The sequence below is a fragment of the Coregonus lavaretus genome (assembly GCF_964263955.1).
Source record: "Coregonus lavaretus genome assembly, chromosome: 11".
Taxonomy (NCBI): domain Eukaryota; kingdom Metazoa; phylum Chordata; class Actinopteri; order Salmoniformes; family Salmonidae; genus Coregonus; species Coregonus lavaretus.
In genome coordinates this window covers 1,276,116-1,294,011 of record NC_139998.1, presented here as the reverse complement: position 1 = coordinate 1,294,011, position 17,896 = coordinate 1,276,116, and the positions used below count along the sequence as shown (strand labels likewise).

General features: G+C 44.1%; 1 protein-coding gene across 1 annotated transcript in view; it reads left to right on the top strand.

Annotated features, from left to right (window-relative positions):
• Positions 1-17,896, top strand: part of magi2b (membrane associated guanylate kinase, WW and PDZ domain containing 2b) — a gene marked incomplete at its 3' end in the record, with an annotated part of 333,750 nt that overhangs the window by 136,455 nt on the left and 179,399 nt on the right. Inside the window, exon 3 of the mRNA XM_084171638.1 lies at positions 8,245-8,364. Within this exon, the coding sequence (XP_084027764.1) occupies positions 8,245-8,364 (120 nt within the window). The remainder of the gene's footprint in view (positions 1-8,244; positions 8,365-17,896) is intronic.

The following is a 17,896-nucleotide window of genomic DNA, read 5'->3' as shown; positions in this document are numbered from 1 at the left end:
TAGACTGCTTGCATGTTTTTTGCAGTACAAAGCTGAACACTACGGTATATTCAGGTTCTTGCAGCTTCTCTTCTTCTTGTTGCTTCTGTTCTTCTGGCAATGTTCAACAGGTGCAAATAATCTCCCCCGCATAAACGAGCAGGTCCCGGTCGAGAGCGCGTGAGTGATTTCCATTCAGCGTGTGCATGTGACATAAGCTCGCCCATGTCACAGCATGTACCTTCAGAAGTCAGAAGTCAGAAGTCAGAAGTCTACTTCCTAAGTTTGAGTTATTCACTGCGTTAGCACACTCTGCCAACCCTGATGTTCTAGCAGTGTCTGAATCCTGGCTCAGGAAGGCCACCAAAAATTCTGAAATTTCCATCCCCAACTATAACATTTTCCGTCTAGATAGAACTGCCAAAGGGGGTGGAGTTGCAATCTACTGTAGAGAGAGCCTGCAGAGCTCTATCATACTATCCAGGTCTGTGCCCAAACAGTTTGAGCTTCTACTTCTAAAAATCCACCTTTCCAGAAATAAGTCTCTCACTGTTGCCGCTTGCTACAGACCCCCCTCAGCCCCCAGCTGTGCCCTGGACACCATATGTGAATTGATTGCCCCCCATTTATCCTCAGAGTTTGTACTGCTTGGTGACCTAAATTGGGATATGCTTAATACCCCAGCCATCCTACAATCCAAGCTAGACGCCCTCAACCTCACGCAAATTATCAACGAACCTACCAGGTACAACCCTAACTCCGTAAACATGGGTACCCTCATAGATATCATCCTGACTAACATACCCTCTAAATACACCTCAGCTGTCTTCAACCAGGATCTCAGCGATCACTGCCTTATTGCCTGCGTCCGTAACGGGTCCGCGGTCAAACGACCACCCCTCATCACTGTCAAACGCTCCCTAAAACACTTTAGCGAGGAGGCCTTCCTAATAGACCTGGCCCAGGTATCCTGGATGGATATAGATCTCATTCCGTCAGTAGAGGATGCCTGGTTGTTCCTTAAAAGTAATTTCCTCTCAATCTTAAATAAACATGCCCCATTCAAAAAATACAGAACTAAGAACCGATATAGCCCCTGGTTCTCCTCAGACTTGACTGCCCTTGACCAGCACAAAAACATCCTGTGGCGTACAGCATTAGCATCAAATAGCCCCCGCGATATGCAACTTTTCAGGGAAGTTAGGAACCAATATACACAAGCAGTCAGGAAAGCAAAGGCTAACTTTTTCAAACAGAAATTTGCATCCTGTAGCACTAACTCCAAAAAGTTTTGGGACACTGTAAAGTCCATGGAGAATAAGAGCACTTCCTCCCAGCTGCCCACTGCACTGAGGCTAGGAAACACTATCACCACCGATAAATCTACAATAATCGAGAATTTCAACAAGCATTTTGCTACAGCTGGCCATGCTTTCCATCTGGCTACCACTAACCCGGCCACCAACTCTGCACCCTCTGCTGCATCTTGCCCATGCCCCCCCCGCTTCTCCTTCACACAAATTCAGACAGCTGATGTTTTGAAAGCGCTGCAAAATCTGGACCCCTACAAATCAGCTGGGCTAGACAATCTGGACCCTTTCTTTCTAAAACTAGCCGCCGAAATTGTCGCTACCCCTATTACTAGTCTGTTCAACCTCTCTTTCATAACGTCTGAGATCCCCAGAGATTGGAAAGCTGCCGCGGTCATCCCCCTCTTCAAAGGGGGTGACACTCTAGATCCAAATTGCTACAGACCTATATCCATCCTGCCCTGCCTTTCGAAAGTATTCGAAAGCCAAGTTAACAAACAGATAATCGACCATTTCGAATACCACCGTACCTTCTCCGCTATGCAATCCGGTTTCCGAGCTGGTCACGGGTGCACTTCAGCCACGCTCAAGGTCCTAAACGATATTATAACCGCGATTGATAATAGACAGTACTGTGCAGCCGTCTTCATCGACCTGGCCAAGGCTTTCGACTCTGTCAACCACCGCATTCTTATTGGCAGACTAAATAGCCTTGGTTTCTCAAATGACTGCCTCGCCTGGTTCACCAACTACTTCTCAGATAGAGTTCAGTGTGTCAAATCGGAGGGCCTGTTGTCTGGACCTATGGCAGTCTCTATGGGGGTGCCACAGGGTTCAATTCTTGGGCCGACACTTTTCTCCGTGTATATCAATGATGTCGCTCTTGCTGCTGGTGACTCTCAGATCCACCTCTACGCAGACGACACCATTTTGTATACATCTGGCCCTTCATTGGACACTGTGTTAACAAACCTCCAAACGAGCTTCAATGCCATACAACAATCCTTCAGTAGCCTCCAACTGCTCTTAAACACTAGTAAAACTAAATGCATGCTTTTCAATCGAACGCTGCTGGCACCCGCCCACCCGACTAGAATCACCACTCTCGACGGGTCTGACCTAGAGTATGTGGACAACTACAAATACCTAGGTGTCTGGTTAGACTGTAAACTCAACTTCCAGACTCACATAAAGAATCTCCAATCCAAAGTTAAATCTAGAATCGGCTTCCTATTTCGCAACAAAGCCTCCTTCACTCATGCTGCCAAACATGCCCTCGTAAAACTGACTATCCTACCGATCCTTGACTTCGGCGATGTCATTTACAAAATAGCCTCCAACACTCTACTCAGCAAATCAAATCAAATCAAATCAAATTTTATTGGTCACATGCGCCGAATACAACAGGTGCAGACATTACAGTGAAATGCTTACTTACAGCCCTTAACCAACAGTGCATTTATTTTAAACAAAAAAGTAAGAATAAAACAACAACAAAAAAGTGTTGAGAAAAAAAGAGCAGAAGTAAAAAATAAAGTGACAGTAGGGAGGCTATATATACAATAGAATAAAGTGACAGTAGGGAGGCTATATATACAGGGGGGTACCGTTGCATAGTCAATGTGCGGGGGCACCGGCTAGTTGAGGTAGTTGAGGTAATATGTACATGTGGGTAGAGTTAAAGTGACTATGCATAAATACTTAACAGAGTAGCAGCAGCGTAAAAAGGATGGGGTGGGGGGGCAGTGCAAATAGTCCGGGTAGCCATGATTAGCTGTTCAGGAGTCTTATGGCTTGGGGGTAGAAGCTGTTGAGGAGTCTTTTGGACCTAGACTTGGCACTCCGGTACCGCTTGCCGTGCGGTAGCAGAGAGAACAGTCTATGACTAGGGTGACTGGAGTCTTTGACAATTTTGAGGGCCTTCCTCTGACACCGCCTGGTATAGAGGTCCTGGATGGTCCCAAATTGGATGTAGTCTATCACAGTGCCATCCGTTTTGTCTCCAAAGCCCCATACACTACCCACCACTGTGACCTGTACGCTCTTGTTGGCTGGTCCTCACTACATGTTCGTCGTCAAACCCACTGGCTCCAGGCCATCTATAAATCACTGCTAGGCAAATCCCCGCCTTATCTTAGCTCATTGGTCACCATAGCAGCACCCACCCGTAGTCTGCGCTCCAGCAGGTATATCTCACTGGTCATTCCCAAAGCCAACACCTCCTTTGGCCGCCATTCCTTCCAGTTCTCTGCTGCCAATGACTGGAACGAATTGCAAAAATCTCTGAAGCTGGAGACTCTTATCTCCCTCAATAACTTTAAGCATCAGTTGTCAGAGCACCTTACCGATCACTGCACCTGTACACAGCCCATCTGAAATTAGCCCACCCAACTACCTCATCCCTATATTGTTATTTATTTTGCTCTTTTGCACCCCAGTATCTCTATTTGCACATAATCTCTTGCACATCTAGCATTCCAGTGTTAATACTATTGTAATTATTCTGCACTATAGCCTATTTACTGCCTTACCTACATAACTTGCTACATTTGCACACACTGTATATATATTTTCTGTTGTATTTCTGACTTTGTTTTCTTACCCCATATGTAACTCTGTGTTGTTGTTTTTTTTGTTATTGCACTACTATGCTTTATCTTGGCCAGGTCGCAGTTGTAAATGAGAACCTGTTCTCAACTGGCTTACCTGGTTAAATAAAGGTGAAATAAATCAAAAATAAAACCTAAAATGTCACAGCATGAACCTGAAATACAACTTTGGCTGTGAGTGATGTGGAAATAATTGGTCTCTAGGACAAATACTTTAATAAGTAAGTGGAGGTTTTGTTATAAAGTTGTGACTTTATGGGGCTGTCTATGAGAATTGTCTTTCTATCTTTCTAGGCTGTACTTCAGCTAAACTGCAGTACCGAAAATGTCCTCTGAGCACAGTGGAAAGCGTGTTTCGAGACCGGAAGCCTGGCCCCTTGGGTTACACCTAACTTTTTTAAGGGATAGTCCTAGGGTTAGGGGTTTTTCTGCAAAAAACATGATTGGTTTATAACTTTATAGCACTCTTGCTCCTTGCCGTGGCCATCTGCGGGTACTACATACCTCTTTCACTACATTCGCTGGGCTCATAATCTGAAGTAGCAACTGAGTCAGATCTACAAATCACCATTAGCTACTAAGCAATGAGATAGACCCATCCATGTGGCTTGCAACTCAGTGAACCTGCACAGCAAACGCTGAATTTGATGCCTACGAATGAACAGATGTCGACATATATCAATATATATATATTTAAAAAAAAGTAATTTATCCGCTTAAACATTTATTCTGGCAGTTTTTAAATTGGCAACATCTTGAAAAAGGTGTTAGGTTTTACACCTTTTTCTGTTTCTGTTTTTATTTTTTGCTAACAATGACCGGAAAATGTTTCACTTTTGATGTGTAGGCACCAGCCATCTATGTCTCTGTGGGTCACCACAACTTGTGCCCAGGCGAACTGTGATATTTCTCACCAAGTAGCCGTAACCTTGTTAATATCAAGTTACCTGAGGTAAACCCACAAGGTTTACGCGAGTAGATCTAATTGGTTCCAAGATGGCGTAGCAGTGCGGTCGTATATTCTGTAGTGTCCTCGTGTAAATAGCCATTTTTTTGTTTTTTGTCTTTTTCGTATATACAGTGGGGGAAAAAAAGTATTTAGTCAGCCACCAATTGTGCAAGTTCTCCCACTTAAAAATATGAGAGAGGCCTGTAATTTTCATCATAGGTACATGTCAACTATGACAGACAAAATGAGATTTTTTTTCTCCAGAAAATCATATTGTAGGATTTTTTATGAATTTATTTGCAAATTATGGTGGAAAATAAGTATTTGGTCAATAACAAACGTTTCTCAATACTTTGTTATATACCCTTTGTTGGCAATGACACAAGTCAAACGTTTTCTGTAAGTCTTTACAAGGTTTTCACACACTGTTGCTGGTATTTTGGCCCATTCCTCCATGCAGATCTCCTCTAGAGCAGTGATGTTTTGGAGCTTTCGCTGGGCAACACGGACTTTCAACTCCCTCCAAAGATTTTCTATGGGGTTGAGATCTGGAGACTGGCTAGGCCACTCCAGGACCTTGAAATACTTCTTACGAAGCCACTCCTTCGTTGCCCGGGCGTTGTGTTTGGGATCATTGTCATGCTGAAAGACCCAGCTACGTTTCATCTTCAATGCCCTTGCTGATAGAAGGAGGTTTTCACTCAAAATCTCACGATACATGGCCCCATTCATTCTTTCCTTTACACGGATCAGTCGTCCTGGTCCCTTTGCAGAAAAACAGCCCCAAAGCATGATGTTTCCACCCCCATGCTTCACAGTAGGTATGTTGTTCTTTGGATGCAACTCAGCATTCTTTGTCCTCCAAACACGACGAGTTGAGTTTTTACCAAAAAGTTATATTTTGGTTTCATCTGACCATATGACATTCTCCCAATCCTCTTCTGGATCATCCAAATGCACTCTAGCAAACTTCAGACGGGCCTGGACATGTACTGGCTTAATCAGGGGGACACATCTGGCACTGCAGGATTTGAGTCCCTGGAGGCATAGTGTGTTACTGATGGTAGGCTTTGTTACTTTGGTCCCAGCTCTCTGCAGGTCATTCACTAGGTCCCCCCGTGTGGTTCTGGGATTTTTGCTCACCGTTCTTGTGATAATTTTGACCCCACGGGGTGAGATCTTGCGTGGAGCCCCAGATCGGGGGAGATTATCAGTGGTCTTGTATGTCTTCCATTTCCTAATAATTGCTCCCACAGTTGATTTCTTCAAACCAAGCTGCTTACCTATTGCAGATTCAGTCTTCCCAGCCTGGTGCAGGTCTACAATTTTGTTTCTGGTGTCCTTTGACAGCTCTTTGGTCTTGGCCATAGTGGAGTTTGGATTTTCATTTCAAGGTCCTGGAGTGGCCTAGCCAGTCTCCAGATCTCAACCCCATAGAAAATCTTTGGAGGGAGTTGAAAGTCCGTGTTGCCCAGCGACAGCCCCAAAACATCACTGCTCTAGAGGAGATCTGCATGGAGGAATGGGCCAAAATACCAGCAACAGTGTGTGAAAACCTTGTGAAGACTTACAGAAAACGTTTGACCTGTGTCATTGCCAACAAAGGGTATATAACAAAGTATTAAAAAACTTTTGTTATTGACCAAATATTTATTTTCCACCATAATTTGCAAATAAATTCATAAAAAATCCTACAATGTGATTTTCTGGATTTTTTTTCTCAATTTGTCTGTCATAGTTGACGTGTACCTATGATGAAAATTACAGGCCTCTCTCATCTTTTTAAGTGGGAGAACTTGCACAATTGGTGGCTGACTAAATACTTATTTTCCCCACTGTATGAGGAAGTCTTTATACAATTATTGACTCCATGTTTCTATAGTGGGATGGCTAGCTATAGGCTACGTTGGAACAAGGTAAGACATGCATCATAATATGAAGTAAAATGTCCAGGTTTCAAACAATTAAGGAACAGGAAAAATATAGCGACACTAATGATAGGCCTAACTGTCTTCTGGTAGATGGAAAGGCTTTCCCAAAAACCTTCTCAATTAAATGTTAACTAGCTACAACGTTTTTATGCCTACCTGGCAGGATGATATCATGATTATTTGCACCAATCCACTGGCTATTTGTTTTGCAAACTCCATATCATGTGCTACAGAAACACCACTATCCAAACAAGAGTGCACTAGAATTAAATGGTAACTACACAAAAAAAATCGAAATGTTTTAGATTTTTCCTAGACCTCACAAGTGGTCTCCTGATGAGGTTTAATGTGGTTTAAGCATTGTTAGGGGCATACTTTTTTTTGGGGTGAAACCTGTGAAATTATGACTCAGTTGACAGCCTCATTTATCTGTTTAAATAGTAGGCCTACTATTAGCCAATTTGCTCAGTACAGCTTGGGTTGGCCTGACTGTGAGATACCAATATGGGATTCATCATTTTAGGTCAATTTTTCACACAGGGCGCCTTTTCCTTCTCCAGGCGGGCCATTTAGGAATTTTGGGGCAAAATTAGAGTACAGTGCATTCGGAAAGTATTCAGACCCCTTGACTTTTTCCACATTTTATTATGTTACAGCCTTATTCTAAAATGCATACATGCAAACACATACCGACTTGAGGGACAGACACAAGCAATGCCTCTCATTGTCACATAGAATCCCCTTCTCTAATGTAGCACCATCTAAACACATGCACACACACACACACACACACACAACAGAGTCTGGTGCTTAGAGCAGGGCTAATTGCAGCTTGGTAATAATGTGCTATTTCTGCAATGATGCTATTTCCACATTAAACTGACTGGCTGTGTGTGTGCGCGTGTGCACACATGCGTGCTTGCGTGTGCATGCAGGGTGTGTATCATGGCTTGTTAAAGTGGTCTGTGTATCGATTCATCACATTAATAACTTCACAAACATCCTCAGATTGACTTGCTTGTAGACAATCAGCAATGTCGTTTGACAAAATGTTCTGTACATTGTTTTACACATTTCTGTGGAAGCTGAAAAAACTAAAGCTTATCTTGTCTTATCTTATCTTCTCTTATAAAAATACATCCAAGCCTAGTGTTTTGAAGGGCTCACATTCACAGATTTTGGTTCACAACAACACATCTTTGTAAGTATGTATCCATGTAATGCTACTGCTTGGGTAGGGCCTTAAAGCACTCTTGTTGCTTTCCAATCCATTTTACAACAGCATACAATTATGAAATGGGTTTGGATTATTATCAGAAGTATGACTCGTCTTACTCTCTCTTTTACTCTTCTCCTCAGTGCTCTCCCTTGTGATCCCTCAATACTTACTCACTCCTATTCCTCTGTGTCTGTAACAATTGACAATAAAGTAATGTTCTTCCTATGTTCTTCTTCTCCATCTGTAGGTACCACCAGGCTGCCAAAGAAGGGAGAGGTGCCGGAGGTGGACTATAACTTTGTGAGCGTGGAGCGCTTTATGGAACTGGAGCAAAGTGGAGCCCTGCTAGAGAGTGGAACCTATGAAGGTAAGTTCACTGACTACGACACAGACCACTAGGACATATCCATATCGCAAGAGGCTGAGATTTATTTTAACCGTCCCTTTTGATTGTTTACTCGTTTGTCATCTCTCTTGTTGTGGCTGCTTCACACCAAGCCTCACTTAGATTTTTCATATACAGTGCATTCGGAAAGTATTCAGACCCCTTGACTTTTTCCATTTTTTTTTATTTTTACGTTACAGCCGTATTCTAAAATTGATTAAATACTTTTTTCCCCTCATCAATCTACACACAATACCCCATAATAACAAAGTGAAAACAGGTTTTTTGAAATTTTTGCACATTTATGAAAAAAAAAAACTGAAATACCTTATTTAATAAGTATTCAGACCCTTTGCTTGGAGACTCGAAATTGAGCTCATGTGCATCCTGTTTCTATTGATCATCCTTGAGATGTTTCTACAACTTGATTGGAGACCGCCTGTCGTAAAGTCAATTGATTGGACATGATTTGGAAAGGCACACACCTGTCTATATAAGGTCCCACGGTTGACAGTGCATCCTTGAGAGGATCTGCAAAGAAGAATGGGAGAAACTCCCCAAATACAGGTGTGCCCAGCTTGTAGCGTCATACCCAAGAAGACTTGAGGCTGTAATCACTGCCAAAGGTGCTTCAACAACATACTGAGTAAAGAGTCTGAATACTTATGTAAATGTGATATTTCCGTTTTTGTTTTGTATAAATTTGCTAAAATATCTAAAAAACAGTTTTTGCTTTGTCATTATGGGGTATTGTGTGTAGATTGATGAGGGGGAAAAAACTATTTAATCAATTTTAGAATAAGGCTGCAATGAAACAAAGTGTGGAAAAAGTCAAGAGGTCTGAATACTTTCTGAATGCACTGTATATACCGAAACTCTCTATCTTTTACTTTGGTCTATCCTGTCCAAAACAATTATTTTTATATTTGAGATTCTTCAAATAGCCACCCTTTGACTAGATGACAGCTTTGCACACTATTGGCATTCTCTCAACCAGCTTCATGAGGTAGTCACCTGGAATGCATTTCAATTAACAGGTGTGCCTTCTTAAAAGTTAACTTGTAGAATTTCCTTCCTTCTTAATGCGTTTGAGCCAATCAGTTGTGTTGTGACAAGGTAGGTGGGGTATACAGAAGATAGCCCTATTTGGTAAAAGACCAAGTCCATATTATGGTAAGAACAGCTCAAATAAGCAAAGAGAAACGACAGCCATCATAACTTTAAGACAGGAAGGTCAGTCAATCCGGACAATTTCAAGAACTTTGAAAGTTTCTTCAAGTGCAGTCGCAAAAACCATCAAGCGCTATGGTGAAACTGTCTCTCATGAGGACCGCCACAGAAATGAAAGACCCATAGTTACCTCTGCTGCAGAGGATGAGTTCATAAGAGTTAACTGCACCTCAGATTGCAGCCCAAATAAATGCTTCACAGTTCAAGTAACAGACACGTCTAAACATCATCTGTTCAGAGGAGGCTGTGTGAATCATGTCTTCATGGTCGAATTGCTGCAAAGAAACCACTACTAAAGGACACCAATAATAAGTAGAGACTTGCTTGAGCCAAGAAACACGACCAATGGACATTAGACCGGTGGAAATGTGTTCTTTGGAGTCCAAATTTGAAATTGTTGGTTCCAACCGCCGTGTCTTTGTGAGACGTGGTGTGGGTGAATGGATGATCTCCGCATGTATATTTCCCACCATAAAGCATGGAGGAGGAGCTGTTATGGTGTGGGGGTGCTTTGCTGGTGACACTGTCTGTGATTTATGTAGAATTCATGGCACACTTAACCAGCATGGCTACCACAGCATTCTGCAGCGATACACCATCCCATCTGGTTTGGGCTTAGTGGGACTATCATTTGTTTTTCATACAGGACAATGACCCAACACACCTCCAGGCTGTGTAAGGGCTATTTTACCAAGAAGGAGAGTGATGGAGTGCTGCATCAGATGGCCTGGCCTCCACAATCCCCAGACCTCAACCAAATTGAGATGGTTTGGGATGAGTTTGACTCCAGAGTGAAGGAAAAGCAGTCAGCAAGTGCTCAGCACATGTGGGAAATCGTTCAATACTGTTGGAAAAGCATTCCAGGTGAAGCTGGTTGAGAGAATGCCAAGAGTGTGCAAAGCTGTCATCAAGGCAAAGGGTGGCTATTTGAAGAATCTCAAATCTCAAATATATTTCGATTTGTTAAACACTTTTTTGGTTACTACATGATTCCATATGTGTTATTTCAGAGTTTTGATGTCTTCACTATTATTCTACAATGTAGAAAATAGTAAAAAAAATAAAGAAAAACTCAGGAATGAGGACGTGTTCTAAAACGTTTGACCCGTAGTGTAGGTTTATTGTTGTCACATTCAAAGTATCCATAATCTCCTGTGTGGCATTTTTGAAGCGCGTAGCAATGCTAGTTGAAATGGATTTGATCAGTTAGCGATGCATTCAAAAGCATTACAACGATCATGAAGATTGCACTTCCCCCTCCTCTCGTGTTTTAATTTGCATTACAAATTGAGACGTAAGTGCCCGCAGCACTGCCTGCCACCCAGAAAGAGGTGGTTTCTCCCAGTGGGCCTCTGCTGTTTGTAAGAGATACGCACAAACACACATATGCACAAACACACGTGCCCACACAAACACACACACACAGACACACACACACACACACACACACCGCTACTTGGCAAGTGAGCCAGTAGATCGTCCATCTGTAGATCACTGCCATGGTCTGAAGCCAGATGCACATCCTTGAATAGCATCAAACCCAAGACATACACTATAATATGTCATAATGTAATGTGCACAAGTACAATGAAATGCATTTCTTGCTAGCTCCAAACTCAACAATGCAGTAATCAATATCAATGTAGGACTGAAAATAGCATAAGGTAGAACAAAAAGACATGATAAATAAAAATAAGAAACATGAGAAAGTAAGAAGCTATGTACAGGGTCAGTTCCAATACCATATTTACAATGTGCACAGATACTGGAGTGATAGAGATAGATATGCATAGCGGTAAGTTGACTAGGCATCAGGTTAAACACAATATGTACAAATGAGTGTATTTGGCTATTTCAGCCACAGCCATGCAATCTCCATAGACAATCATTGGCAGTAGAATGGCCTTACTGAAGAGCTCAGTGACTTTCAATGTGGCACCTTCATAGGATTCCAGCTTTCCAATAAGTCAGGTCATCAAATTTCTGCCCTGCTAGAGCTGCCCCGGTCAACTGTAAGTGCTGTTATTGTGAAGTGTAAATGTCTAGGAGCAACAACGGCTCAGCCATGAAGTGGTAGGCCACACAAGCTCACAGAACGGGATCGCCGAGTGCTGAAGCGTGAAAACCTCATCTGTCCTCAGTTGCAACACTCACTACCGAGTTCCAAACTGCCTCTGGAAGCAACATCAGCACAGGAACATTCATTGGGAGCTTAATGAAATGGGTTTCCATGGCCGAGCAGCCACACACAAGCCTAAGATCAACATGCACAATGCCAAGTGTCGGCTGGTGTGGTGTAAAGCTCGCCGCCATTGGACTCTGGAACTCCCTGACCTCAACCCCATCAAACACCTTTGGGATGAATTTGAATGCCGACTGCGAGCCAGGCCTAATCGCCCAACATCAGTGCCCAACCTCACTAATGCTCTTGTGGCTGAATGGAAGCAAGTCGCGCAGCAGTGTTCCAACATCTAGTTGAAAGCCTTCCCAGAAGAGTGGGGGCTGTTATAGCAGCCAAGGGGGGACCAACTCCATATGAATGCCCATGATTTTGTAATGATATATTTGACGAGCAGGTGTCCACATACTTTTGGTCATGTTGTGTAGCTCGCAATCCCAACACCACAATGAGAGGCAATGTGGTGATGTGCATGTTGATATTTGTGTGAAGACATCAGCTGAGAGTAATCTTCACAATAGCAGTTATGGAGCATGTAGTGATGCTAGAGGAAATGGGTTGTATTAGCTAGCGGTGTAGTCAAAAGCATGGGGAAACCGAGGTGGACGAGAGAGAGACAGAGAGTGATAGAGAGATAAAGGGGGATATAAAGAAAGAGGGGTAGAGAGATGAGAAATAGAGAGAGAGAGTGATGGAAAGGAAGATGGAGGAGGAGGGTCAACACTGAGAAGCAGGAAGACACAATTTAGAAGGCAACGGGTGAGACGAGGGAAAGTTGAGAGGGGGGAGAGAGCGCGAGTGAGAGAGGAAAAAGAGGGGGCGGGTAGATAGGAATAAATTGAGAGAGAGAAAGAAATAGAGTGACAGAGAGAGGTGGGGGGGAGCCATCAGTGGGTGGTGATGGTGAGTATATTACAGATTGAATCAGAGAGAGAGAGAGAGAGAGAGAGAGAGAGAGAGAGAGAGAGAGAGAGAGAGAGAGAGAGAGAGAGAGAGAGAGAGAGAGAGAGAGAGAGAGAGAGAGAGAGAGAGAGAGAGAGAGAGAGAGAGAGAGAGAGAGAGAGAGAGAGAGAGAGAGAGAGAGAGAGAGAGAGAGAGAGAGAGAGAGAGAGAGAGAGAGAGAGAGAGAGAGAGAGAGAGAGAGAGAGAGAGAACAGAACAGAACAGAACAGAACAGAACAGAACAGAACAGAACAGAACAGAACAGAACAGAACAGAACAGAACAGAACAGAACAGAACAGAACAGAACAGAACAGAACAGAACAGAACAGAACAGAGGAGAACAGAGGAGAAATCCCTGCGCTGCACACTGACAATGTTCTGTGCCTGTCCAAATTTGCTCCCTATCCATTTCCCCTTGGCCCTTACCCTTTCATTGTTTGTGTAACATGGGGATCTGTAACTTCACTACTAAGCCTGAAATGTCTCCACCCGTGCCACTGAAATGCTAGCTTTTCAGTGGCGTACATGGCTAGGACCTTGTGAAGGAGGGCGGTTACGTGTGTTTGCGAGGAAGAGTCCCCTAGTAGGGCTGTGGCAGTCATGACATTTTGTCAGCCTCTTATGGTCATGTAAATGACTGCCAGTCTCACGGTAATTGACAGTTAATTAACATAAACACGTTTAGTATCTCAAGGCCTCCACACATACAAGCCGCTGATGTGCTCCTTTGGAGCATTTACATTAAAAACATTATATTATATCCATTTAATATACACCATCACAATAAGTACATCATTTATTTTAGGCAGGTCTAAAGAAACATGATGCTATGAGGAAAATGTATTTCAGAAGAACAGAATGTGAGTCGGCATATGTTATCTGCCTATGTGCCATGCCATAGGCTGTAGGCTAGTTAATTTAGCAGACAAGATATGCTTTTAAGTCTCGTGCCAAGATGGCGTAGCAGTGCGGTCGTGTTCTTTGTTGTGTGTCCGTGTAAATAGCCAGTTATTTTTATTTATTTTTATTTTTCGTACATATTTCCCTATCACACTTTTCATCCTTCTACTAAATATACTTTCCTGCAACCCGCCTCACTCAATGTGGAATGGATTCTATTATTTACTCACCTTTATCTAGAATATCCAGTTGAAACTAGCTAGCCAGCAAACTAGCTACTTGCTAATAGCCACCGTTAGCGGTTTTCACCCAGAACATCTGATTTTCTGCCGGAATAACTGAATCACTGGACCCTAACACCGGATCGCAAATAGCTAGCCACAACCGAATGGATGTTGCTGTTGGCTAATCACCACTGCCCCCGAAGCAAGCACCAGTTAGCCTTGAGCCAGGCCCATATTCCGGCTATCTACCTCTTTGTCTACCAGACGGGAGTAGCCAGCTAACTAGCTACTTGCTATTAGCCACCGTTAGCAGTTTTTCACCATTTTCCGTGGCCTGCACTACCTACCAGCCAGCTCTAGCCTGGACTATTATCGGCCAGTCTGCACTGTCTGCACAGCGCGTTATCGACCCAGAACATATCGGATGTTCTGCCGGAATCACTAAATCACTGGACATTTAACACCTGATCATCGCAACTAGCTAGCTACAACCAAATGGATGTTGTTGTTGGCTAATCAGCCTTGAGCTAGCCTCGAGTCCGGCACATCTCCCGACTATCTACCTCTCTGTCAACCGGACGGGACCTCCTAGAGTCGACACGGAGCCCCGCCGATCCATCACGACTGGTCTGCCGACATAATCGTCTGTGGTTTCAACAGGCTTCCCGTTGCGACGACCACGAATATCCATCTGCTAGCCCCGGCCCGCTAGCACATGCAAACAACAGCCGTGCTTCTTCCTCGCTGTGCTTTAGCACCAATTCAAACTGCTCTTGTACTCACATCTTGCTATTCACTGGACCTTATGATCACTCAGCTGCACAGCTGATGCCTGCTGGACTGTTCCTTTACACGGTACCCTGTCCTGTTTATCTGTTTAGTCTCAGCCCAGACTTTCATTGCCGTTACCAGTTGTTGTCTTAGCTCTCTCGAATAACACCTGTGATTGATTTATGCCTCTCTCCCATGTAAATATGCCTTGCCTATTGCTGTTCCAGTTAGTTCTTATTATACAATATCAATATAGAACCCCAAGTCATTCTCAAACTGCCTCAAATAGCTCCTTTGTTCCACCCCCCATACACGCCGAGACAGGCTCAATTGGTGCCTCCAGTGATGCTATCTCTTTCATTGTTACTCAATGATTATGTTTACCTCCACTGTACTCATATCCTTCCATATCCTTGTCTGTACATAATGCCTTGAATCTATTCTACAACGCCCAAAAATCTGCCCCCTTTATTCTCTGTACCCAACACACTAGAAGCCTTTAGCCATATCCTTATTCTATTCCTCCTCTGTTCCTCTGGTGATGTAGAGGCTAACCCAGGCCCTGCAGCCCCCAGTATCACTCCTACTCCCCAGGAGTTATCATTCGTTGACTTCTGTAACCATAAAAGCCTTGGTTTTCTGCACGTTAACATCAGAAGCCTCCTTCCTAAGTTTGAGTTATTCACTGCGTTAGGACACTCTGCCAACCCTGATGTTCTAGCAGTGTCTGAATCCTGGCTTAGGAAGGCCACCAAAAATGCAGAAATGTCCATCCCCAACTACAACATTTTCCATCTAGATAGAACTACCAAAGGGGGTGGAGTTGCAATGTACTGTAGAGATAGCCTGCAGAGCTCTATCATACTATCTAGGTCTGTGCCCAAACAGTTTGAGCTCCTACTTCTAAAAATCCACCTTTCCAGAAATAAGTCTCTCACTGTTGCCGCTTGCTACAGACCCCCCTCAGCCCCCAGCTGTGCCCTGGACATCATACACTGCTAAAAAAAATAAAGGGAACACTTAAACAACACAATGTAACTCCAAGTCAATCACACTTCTGTGAAATCAAACTGTCCATTTAGGAAGCAACACAGATTGACAATACATTTCACATGCTGTTGTGCAAATGGAATAGACAACAGGTGGAAATTATAGGCAATTAGCAAGACACCCCCAATAAAGAAGTGGTTCTGCAGGTGGTGACCACAGACCACTTCTCAGTTCCTATGCTTCCTGGCTGATGTTTTGGTCACTTTTGAATGCTGGCGGTGCTTTCACTCTAGTGGTAGCATGAGACGGAGTCTACAACCCACACAAGTGGCTTAGGTAGTGCAGCTCATCCAGGATGGCACATCAATGCGAGCTGTGGCAAGAAGGTTAGCTGTGTCTGTCAGCGCAGTGTCCAGAGCATGGAGGCGCTACCAGGAGACAGGCCAGTACATCAGGAGACGTGGAGGAGGCCGTAGGAGGACAACAACCCAGCAGCAGGACTGCTACCTCCACCTTTGTGCAGGGAGGAGCAGGAGGAGCACTGCCAGAGCCTTGCAAAATGACCTCCAGCAGGCCACAAATGTGCATGTGTCTGCTCAAACGGTCAGAAACAGACTCCATGAGGGTGGTATGACGGCCCGACGTCCACAGGTGGGGGTTGTGCTTACAGCCCAACACCGTGCAGGACGTTTGGCATTTGCCAGAGAACACCAAGCTTGGCAAATTCGCCACTGGCGCCCTGTGCTCTTCACAGATGAAAGCAGGTTCACACTGAGCACATGTGACAGACGTGACAGAGTCTGGAGACGCCGTGGAGAACGTTCTGCTGCCTGCAACATCCTCCAGCATGACCGGTTTGGCGGTGGGTCAGTCATGGTGTGGGGTGGCATTTCTTTGGGGGGCCGCACAGCCCTCCATGTGCTTGCCAGAGGTAGCGTGACTGCCATTAGTTACTGAGATGAGATCCTCAGACCCCTTGTGAGACCATATGCTGGTGCGGTTGGCCCTGGGTTCCTCCTAATGCAAGACAATGCTAGACCTCATGTGGCTGGAGTGTGTCAGCAGTTCCTGCAAGAGGAAGGCATTGATGCTATGGACTCGCCCGCCCGTTCCCCAGACCTGAATCCAATTGAGCACATCTGGGACATCATGTCTCGCTCCATCCACCAATGCCACGTTGCACCACAGACTGTCCAGGAGTTGGCAGATGCTTTAGTCCAGGTCTGGGAGGAGATCCCTCAGGAGACCATCCACCACCTCATCAGGAGCATGCCCAGGCGTTGTAGGGAGTTCATACAGGCACGTGGAGGCCACACACACTACTGAGCCTCATTTTGACTTGTTTTAAGGACATTACATCAAAGTTCGATCAGCCTGTAGTGTGGTTTTCCACTTTAATTTTGAGGGTGACTCCAAATCCAGACCTCCATGAGTTGATACATTTGATTTGCATTGATCATTTTTGTGTGATTTTGTTGTCAGCACATTCAACTATGTAAATAAATAAAGTATTTAATAAGATTATTTAATTCATTCAGATCTAGGATGTGTTATTTTAGTGTTCCCTTTATTTTTTGAGCAGTGTATGTGAATTGATTGCCCCCCATCTATCCTCAGAGTTTGTACTGCTTGGTGACCTAAACTGGGATATGCTTAACACCCCGGCCATCCTACAATCCAAACTAGATGCCCTCAATCTCACACAAATTATCAAGGAACCTACCAGGTACAACCCTAAATCCGTAAACATGGGCACCCTCATAGATATCATCCTGACTAACTTACCCTCTAAATACACCACCGCTGTCTTCAAGCAGGATCGCAGCGATCACTGCCTTATTGCCTGCATCCGTAATGGGTCCGTGGTCAAACAACCTCCCCTCATCACTGTCAAACGCTCCATAAAACACTTTAGCGAGCAGGCCTTCCTAATTGACCTGGCACAGGTATCCTGGATGGATATTGATCTCATTCCGTCAGTAGAGGATGCCTGGTTGTTCTTTAAAGGTGCTTTCCTCTCAATCTTAAATAAGAATGCCCCATTAAAAAAATTCAGAACTAAGAACAGATATAGCCCCTGGTTCTCCTCAGACTTGACTGCCCTTGACCAGCACAAAAACATCCTGTGGCGTACTGCATTAGCATCGAATAGCCCCCGCGATATGCAACTTTTCAGGGAAGTTAGGAACCAATATACACAAGCAGTTAGGAAAGCAAAGGGTAGCTTTTTCAAACAGAAATGTGCATCCTGTAGCACTAACTCCAAAATGTTTTGGG